Genomic DNA, 8,875 nt, shown 5'->3' on the forward strand with positions numbered 1-8,875 from the left:
ATCTAACATTGTCTGATATTAGTTAATTATGATTGTTTTGACGATATTATATAAGTTGAATATTATGTCAATACATAAAAAATTACATTTAGCTGAACTTGCACCCTGGCATAATATCCTGGCTCCACCATTGACCAAGTGTAGATGTCTATATTAATCAGTTGATGATATATTGTAGATCTTTTATGTTAACTATTCGTTGTAAACTTTTCGTATGTTCACTCGATATACAAAACTACATTACTAAACAAAGATTTCATAAAACAAATAATGAATATTGCATTCTAGATCTAGAGCTACCAACATAGTTATTTATTAGCATCCATGAGGTCATGGCAAATCAAAATAATCAACTAATTATTTTACTAATAATAAAACATAAATTACAAAGTTTTAAGGATAAATCTCAAAAATAATAACATAGGAAAGTTTTTGAACAATGCTAAATATAGACCCTTCTCTTTACACTCCATGGTAACTGACTATATTGTTTTCTTCAAAGGATCTATAAGTTTTCATATACATGAGTTCAATCATTAGAAAAAAACACAAATCCATCATAAAATAATTAAATAAATATTTTCAAATCTTTTCCCTTAAGTTCAACGAGAGTAAAAGATTGAACCATCAACTTTAAAATGGTAATTAATATCTTAACCACCAAACTCGGTTTAAATTGACATCTATGTGAATTCATACTCACCTTCAAGTTTAATTTGAGAGATTTTGAGTGTTATCTTACTCAATGTAATGTTACAGTCCAACCTGCTGTGAAACTAAACTAAATCAAAATTGAAAATCCATCCGAAGTCCTAACTCATTACAAATTTACAATGACCAATTATGCTTCACAAAGTTCTAAATATTGAGCCCCTCCTTGAATTATATTCCATGTATTCATTTGCAGGCTATAAATCTCTGCTCTACACTTTTCGATATATGATTTCGAACCTAAACTAACAGATATACATATATAACATCTCGAAAACTCGACAAAGTATAACTTCAAACATATATACATTTACTAAAATTTCTTTTTTTGGGAAGGGGAGGGGTTAATTTGATATGGCATTGCATAGGCAAATGAGGCAAGAATGTTTGCTTTAATTAACCATGAGATTCAAGTAGCTACTACTTCTATAATGCCTATATGCTACTTCACTGTCATCTTTTACAAAGTGATGACCCACAAAATGCCCCAAAATGGATTAAATAAAAGGAAAAAAATCACATCAATTCACTATCCTTAAGGAAGCAAACTCCACTCAGTTGGCTTCCCTCTCCTTCCCTCCCTCCTATCTTCAATGTCAACAAACAATGGTTGCTCTGTTTTAGCATTCAAGACGTGGCATTTCTCGACTTTTAAGCTTTTGTGGTAAGAGCGGATGGGTGTGTTCGAAGCAACAACTGATATGATCAAAGAATATCAGGTCAAAAATTTTAGGCTGAAATGGATGAGTAGTTGGAGAAGAGATTCAGAAGGTTATTTAGAGCCTCAGGATAGAACTTCCTTGCAAATAAGTAACATGGCCTCTGTACACCATTCCACAAACATGGCCATCTTTGAACTTCCTTCTGCACAAGCTCAAAAATACAAAATGCTTCAATATTCGTCATCGTAGACTGCATAATACTTATGAAAACATATATGGAATCAAGAGTTTATGGAATGAGCATACCCTCTCGTCACTCGTAACGTGCACGCTAACATCGATTGACTGCAAACAGAAATATCCAACATAATTATAGCTAAAATTTCTTTGTAAGGTGTCATCAATGTGTACATGAATTAGAGGCCGTTGGGAATCATACTGTGATATTTTGCAAAAGTTCGTAGGTAACATCTTGAGCGCCGTACGATTTTGGATGCCACTTTCTTTCAGACCAATCAACGTGAGTAATTGACCAGTTTGCAATCCCTCCAGGGTCTGTCATCTAGACAACGAGAAAACGACACTCAACACAAAATGCAACGATATTCACAAGACTGAGATATGATATTTAGGTAAATTCTTACATGGAAAAAGGTGGGCAAATAATGCTCATCTGCAATGCAATTGTGCCCCTCCAGACCTGGCTGAAATAACCAAGACATTCTCATTAGTCATTACTATGTAGTCATCTCACTATGTAGTCATCTTACTATGTAGTCATCTCACTATGTAGGTTCTATAAATCAAAGATTTCCCAGCATAAGAATACAGATTCTATGCATACTTATTTCAAGTGATCCATAGCTCCGGACAATGATAGTGTAATCACTGAACTGAAAAATACAATTTACCTTGCAATAATCTCGAAATTTTGAATAGTAAAGATTGTCCGCCACAACAATCAAAGCGTGTTGTCGCTTCATCGAGAACCACTGTATAAAAAATTTCAAAAATTGAGAATGTGAAGCCACATGAAGAAAATCAAATTTTTTTTTATGGATACACACTATGCCTCAGAAAAAAATGTCAGTTAAGAAATACTTTTGGTCCCTAAATTCTCATGAAAGTAACATATTTAGTCCCTAACTTTAATTGATAACGATTTAGTCCCTATATTTTCACATTTGTAATAATTTAGTCTTTGAACTTTAATAGATATCGATTTAGTCCCTGTACTTTACAATTCGTAAGAATTTAGTACCTATCATGAAAAATATTAGTATGATTTAATGAAATTACTTACACGTGTAGATTAATAATCAAGGTTATTTATAGAATATAAAGACTAAGTCATCAGTAATAAAAATTGACACTTAAGTTTGATGAAAATTTTCATGATAGCGACTAAATCAATCCAATTTGTTAAGTATAGGGATTAAATTATTACTTTCGTAAAAGTTCAGAAACTAAATTGTTACAAATTTGAAAGTACAGGGACTAAATTACCACTAACTAAAGTTCAGAGACTAAATTATTACTTTCATAAAAGTTTTAGGGACCAAAAGTGTTTTTTAACAAAATATGTCCAGAGATTGACCATAAACGAATGAAATGAAACCAAACAGACCATAAGGTTGATAAAACTTATGAAGCAGCACAAGAAGAAATGATTACTTTAAAGTTTAACTTTAAACATCAAATAGCTAACAGTAATCTGGAAAGTGATGATGTTATTGTGGACAATTACCATACTCTTCATACCTGAGCACCTTTTCTGAAGTCTTTCATCTCAATTTCAGGTAACATATGCTCTGAATATCTCCCATTTCCATGTGGACCAGGATCGTTAAAACTGAATGCAAGAAACGATGACATATAATATAAGTCACCCATACCTCTAAGTCAATGTTGTGTAAAAGATATCTCGACCGGGTAATACTCACCAATCCACATAGCTGATATTCGTATTGATCAAATACTGGTAGATATAATCAAAATTATGCAACGGTACACAACTGCAATTCCAGATAGAATAAATCAGTATTGTAACTCGCAGAAGTAATCGTGGAGAAATTGAACTGATTCCATATTAAGGTCACCTATCAGAAAGTAAAACAAAGTGCTGATTATCAGGATCATGGAGAGCATTTGCTAACAATCGTCTCTCTGCGTCAACCATGGAAATTTTACCCCAAATGACCTGAACATTCAACAAACCAGTGCAAGGTAAGATCAGTAATTGATAGTAGCATTAGCAGTTACAGACACTACTTTGACAAACAAAACGAAGAGGAATAATTTGCAAATAAGGATACAATTGAAGAAATTTTGTTTTCATTCTGAAAGTTAAATATAGACCTCATTGCTATGAGTTTCACGACCAGCGAAGTAACGGCTAACATGCATTGGCTTTTCCTTAGATGCATGGACATAAACAGAGAATTTCCCTTCATGGCCCTGACAAGAGAGGAATATTTTCAGCTGAAAACATAATAATATAGGCTTCACTAGCATCATTAGACATTATAGATTGACACATGAGATTCAGATATTACTTCAGCAGATTGCTCTTCCATGATTACCTTTAACTCTCGCTCTTATCATTACCAGTTATTTCCTTATCATAGAGGCTATAGCAACCACGAATGAAAATCATACCCTAAATCCTCACAAGCTTTGAGAACAAGAGATCTCAAAATATACCATCCTATTAAACTAGAGGCATTACAGTTTCAAACAACTGAACCCAACTTGTTATCAAACAGCAAACAAAAGACATGAGATATTCCCACATTATCTAGGCTGTCTGTAACCTTGATCACCTTGAATATGTTTTATGCTAACGTATGCCAGGTTCAGGTATTATTATTAGAAAAACTGGTAAGATGAGAGAATTGAAACTAATGCAGAACATATTTTTTCATCAGGCAGATTGCAGAGTCCAAACAAATACATGAAGGATAAATATCATAAAATATTACAAGCCACAGTAGTCAATGATCGCTGCAGTATCAATGCACCACAGATGCAAGCAAATAAAATGAGTAAACTTTCGATGAAAACTAAACACATCTTCAAAATCTAAGAAAAAGATGATGTAACAAAATAACAGTATGCAAATACAGAAACTTACGTGAAAAAACTTATCCCATAGCTTCTCAAAAGGCAGGGAACCAGGAGTCAAGAATAAAAATGCAATTTTAGGAGTATTTGATGTAACAAATGGTGTGTTCAAAATTTCTCTAATAACAATGCGTGATGCAATCTCAGCATCACTATATTCCCTTGCAGGTGCAGGTGGGAGCCAATCCGTAATAACCTTGCAGCCCTTAGAAGAAAATATGTAACAAGCACCTGTGCCACTGGGTGGATAGATATAGGCACATATTAGAAACACGCTGACCATTGAAACCAAGATAATGATCCATAACGGCCTCTTGGTTGTACGAGGTCGAGGACCAGGCAGAATTTTCATATCGCCCATGTCTAATTGCCACTTTTGACCTGTCTTCATCTAGAACAAATGCATCACTACATATATAAATGGTGTCAATTGTGTCCACCACAAGGCAATGACCAATACTATCTAGTCTAGTAATGATCTGGTCCCAGAATACCACCAATCAAATTCTCAATTACAGCGATGATAAAGAATCTGCAAATTGAATACACAAATTGATCCATTAGGAGTTTAAGAAACCATTAAATGGTCAAAACTTGAATCACATGAGCTTTAATTAGATGATATCTTCATGCTGAAAAAAAATGCATGGACACTACTATGCACTAGCTCTTATCTTTCAGTTTGGCAGGTGTCTCATGTTCCCTACTTTGGTTCTATCATTTCTTGATGAGAACCAAGCCTCCATTCAGATGAATGAAAGAATACAAACAAATAATACAAAAAGAAAACCAAAACAGAAGGAGCCTATTAAAAGAACTACAAAATGAAGGGGCTAGTTATTGAGAATAAGAGATATTTTAGACACAGGCTCCCAAAAAATAGACCCCTCCAGGCGTGTCTTTTATTTCATTGGCATTAGTACAATGCTCTGTTTCTTACCAAAACCAAAACAAAAAAGTGAGTATCAAAAAAATTATTTGAAGAATCCTTTTGAACACACAGACACACAAGAAACAATTACATCATGAAGCAATGAAACATTCAAAACCATCTTACTGAAATATGTAAAAACCATCTCTGAAGGAAATGTCAAAAATGGGAAGGAAAAAAAAACACTCCAGTTGGAGGCTATAGACGAGAAATAATAATAATAATAATTAAAAAAAAAAAAAAAAAAAAAAAAAAAAAAAAACTCTTTGCGGCAAGAATCTCAAAAGAGAGGCTACAGAAACAAATCCCAGATATAGAAAAGACTGTTACAAACATTTGGGAAATTATGTGTGTTTTGTTCTAACCAAAAACTCCCAGGAAGAGCTGTAATAGCATTAAACTATATGACCCTTGACTTCCTGATGAGGACACAAAAAAGGTAGGTGATAGGTTACAGGGACTTCTTTCACCAAGCTTGGGAAGACAAACTGTACTCCAAGAATTTGGAAAAGTTTCCACCAAACATTACCCGAAAGGATCTGAGAATTTCTGCTGAATAGAAAATTTCTGATTCCTACTTCATATTTTGTCATTAGTACAAATTCCTCAACAAGAAACCAACCAAAAGGAAGACTTATACACTTCTAGGATCATTTAAACTGCCAAAGGGCTCAAACAATGTCCTTTAAGGAAAGAAGAATAGCAGAAGGTTGGAAGATTATTAAATAAAGAATTGCAAGCATTGATTCGTTCAAATATGTATTTGTGTGATCTGATTTAAAATAGAAACTAAAACCATGCTCAACTGGCTTGTTTTAAGACATCTTTTCCATCCTTGATCCAAAATGTCCTTCAAATTTAGAAATCGAGTGAACTTAGAACTCTGAGCCATGTTCTAACTACAACTACATATCCATTTATAACTGACCACTGGACATGAATTCAGGGAACCAATAAATTGTCAAATTCATTTAACTTATTATATTTGAAATTAGACTTAGACAAAACAAAAATAGTTTATGAAGACTATGGACATATCTAGGAGTAATTTTGAACTGGTTAAAATCCCTTTTGTCTTCTTTAAAATCACTTAAAAACATGTCTTCAATTATTCAAAAGTGATTTTAATGTTTCAAAATCACTCCCACATCTTGGTTGCTTGTCAAATAACCAAAATTTCTACTAAACTTTTACTCTTGATTGACTTTGACAATCCCCCCAAAGAAAAGAGAAAAAAAAAAAAGAAAAAAGATGATAACGAAAACCCATTGTCTTTTCCTAACTCAAAGAAAAAAATAAACAAATACCTAGCTTTCAAGTCAAGTTTCAAGAAATGAAATCACTAACCTAGAAAATCAATGCATCATTAACAAACATTTAACATCAATACCTTATAACCCTCTATTCATAACTGTGCTTTAAAGCTGATATTCAATTCTCCCACAAGGGATAATATGAGACACTTTTATCCTAAAAGCTGGCTGTAGACATTAAAATGTGACCAACACTTCTTTTCCTTTATAAAGTAACACTCAGATAGCTAGCCAATAATTTCCATCTCTTTCATGCTGATACAAAACCTTCAAACTTAAAAGATTCGTTGATTTGTGTTTCAATCAACATTAGCTTACAATATCCTCAACCATCACACAAATAACTCAAACTACTCCACAAAGTCAAACCCATTCAATTCAACAACCACCTCTCTAGGTTAAAACAAGTAAGCCTAATCTAAACAACCAATCAATAAGCCTTAAAACTCCCTCGCTTCGCTGGTCAAACTCCCAAAAAACTCCATCGATACCCCAATTCTTCTAATGCTCTGTTACGTCGGTGGGTAAACATTAAATCCACAATACAATGCAATAAACCCCAAAACCTTAATCCCTTAAGTTCATCCATCATTAACTAGAAGCAAAACAGAGAGACCCCGAAAATGGAATTGAAGAATTGAAACATGGGGACCGATTCGATTCAAAAGGGAACAAGAAAAAACACAAATTACCTGAGTTATTGAGCTGAGTGATCGGAATCCGACCGTCGAATCGAAGATCTGAAGACCCCCAAGCTCTAAAGTATTGATAAATACCGAGATCTAAGTTGAAGAAGACGACCATTCCATAAAGAACCCACAAAAGCCAAGTCAGATTAAAGAAAATAAAAGGTGAAATTCGGAAAATCGAACCGACCCTTTTGCCTTCCTTGGTAAACAAATCGAAAGAAACTGATTTCTCGAGCTCCTTCTTCGGTTTGAATTTCTTCGCTCTCTCTCTCTAAAAGTCTGTGTATATAAAAATGGTGCTGAGAGAGAGAGAAAGAGAGAGAGTAGTGGACGCAGTCCTCGTTTTTGGAGGGCCAATGACTCTTCCAATCACAAATATTTCGGGGCCGGCGTTTCTCGTTAAATTTGATTATAATAAAAATTTGGGTTTTCGTTGGGCCATTTTTCTTATTTCTGATTGGACAGAGGTGGTCGGAGCGTGTAATGTAACGCGCTTTAACGGCGCGTGGTTTTTTATTTCTTATAGTATATTGGTCGCTGGGTTTTACGTTGACTTTTATTGAACGTTTGAACGGAACTGCGTCGGAATTTGCCTTTGTATTTCCACAAGTTGCCTCGTCGTCGGCCGCCAAATTAGAATTTTTTTTTCTTTTTAATTAATAATATATATTATATAAACTTTAAAAAAAAGACTTTACAAGTTATAACATACGTGTAACATAGTTCAATTCATTAAGATTTTAATTTGACTTAATTAAATAATTAGATGTTCAAATTTTGATGGTAAAATATTGAATTCTAGAAAGAAAACTTACAATATAGTTTTGGTTTTAATATCTTACAATTTTCAATTCTATTTTGAATTTATTAAAGTTATTTTGTAAATTTATTTACTAAATTTTATTTTAAAATCTTTTATGTTATTATGTTGACAAATTAGTTTTCCTGTGTAATTAGCCTTAACTGCATATCAATATGTTCAAATATATATAGTAATAGAAAAATAAATTTCTTTCAATGGCAAAAAAAAAAATCTTAAAAATAGTTGAACTTTATAATTTAAATAGATAACGACCCCAAATTCTGGGTCCATTGGAGAAATAAGGCTATTTCTAAAAAAAAATTGGGAAAAACGGGTTGTTTAAAATTTATTTAGATAAATAGGGTTTTTTTTGTCCTTTAGTGCATTTCATCATTTTAGTTATTATTTATTATTTTTTCAATTTTCTGCCGTTAAGTTCTCTTACAATTTCTTTCTTTCCTTTTCTCTTTTTTTATTTTTTATTTTTTTTATTTCTTCTTATTAACCCTTTTGTTTACCTTTTTTCCTTTTTCGTTGTATTTAGATTGTCTCAGGTTGTTTTTATGAGAAAACCATATTTTTTATCTCTAGATTTTAGGTCTAATTACTATTTAGTCCATATGTTTCAAAATATTATATTTTCA

General features: G+C 32.8%; 1 protein-coding gene across 1 annotated transcript; it reads right to left on the reverse strand.

Annotated features, from left to right (window-relative positions):
- Nucleotides 1-1,084: 1,084 nt before the first annotated feature.
- On the reverse strand, nt 1,085-7,853 carry LOC120080016 (glycosyltransferase BC10-like). The gene is made up of 11 exons (XM_039034538.2): nt 7,433-7,853; nt 4,507-5,028; nt 3,732-3,830; nt 3,473-3,573; nt 3,317-3,388; nt 3,135-3,225; nt 2,285-2,365; nt 2,018-2,077; nt 1,813-1,935; nt 1,680-1,718; nt 1,085-1,575 (listed from the first exon to the last, which is right to left on the reverse strand). Exons 2-11 carry the CDS (start codon nt 4,885-4,887, stop codon nt 1,441-1,443), a joined length of 1,182 nt encoding a protein of 393 aa, XP_038890466.1. The 5' UTR covers nt 4,888-5,028; nt 7,433-7,853; the 3' UTR covers nt 1,085-1,440.
- Nucleotides 7,854-8,875: the final 1,022 nt, after the last annotated feature.

Source organism: Benincasa hispida, chromosome 6 (assembly GCF_027475165.1).
Source record: "Benincasa hispida cultivar pf3 chromosome 6, pf3_genome.v1.1, whole genome shotgun sequence".
NCBI lineage: Eukaryota > Viridiplantae > Streptophyta > Magnoliopsida > Cucurbitales > Cucurbitaceae > Benincasa > Benincasa hispida.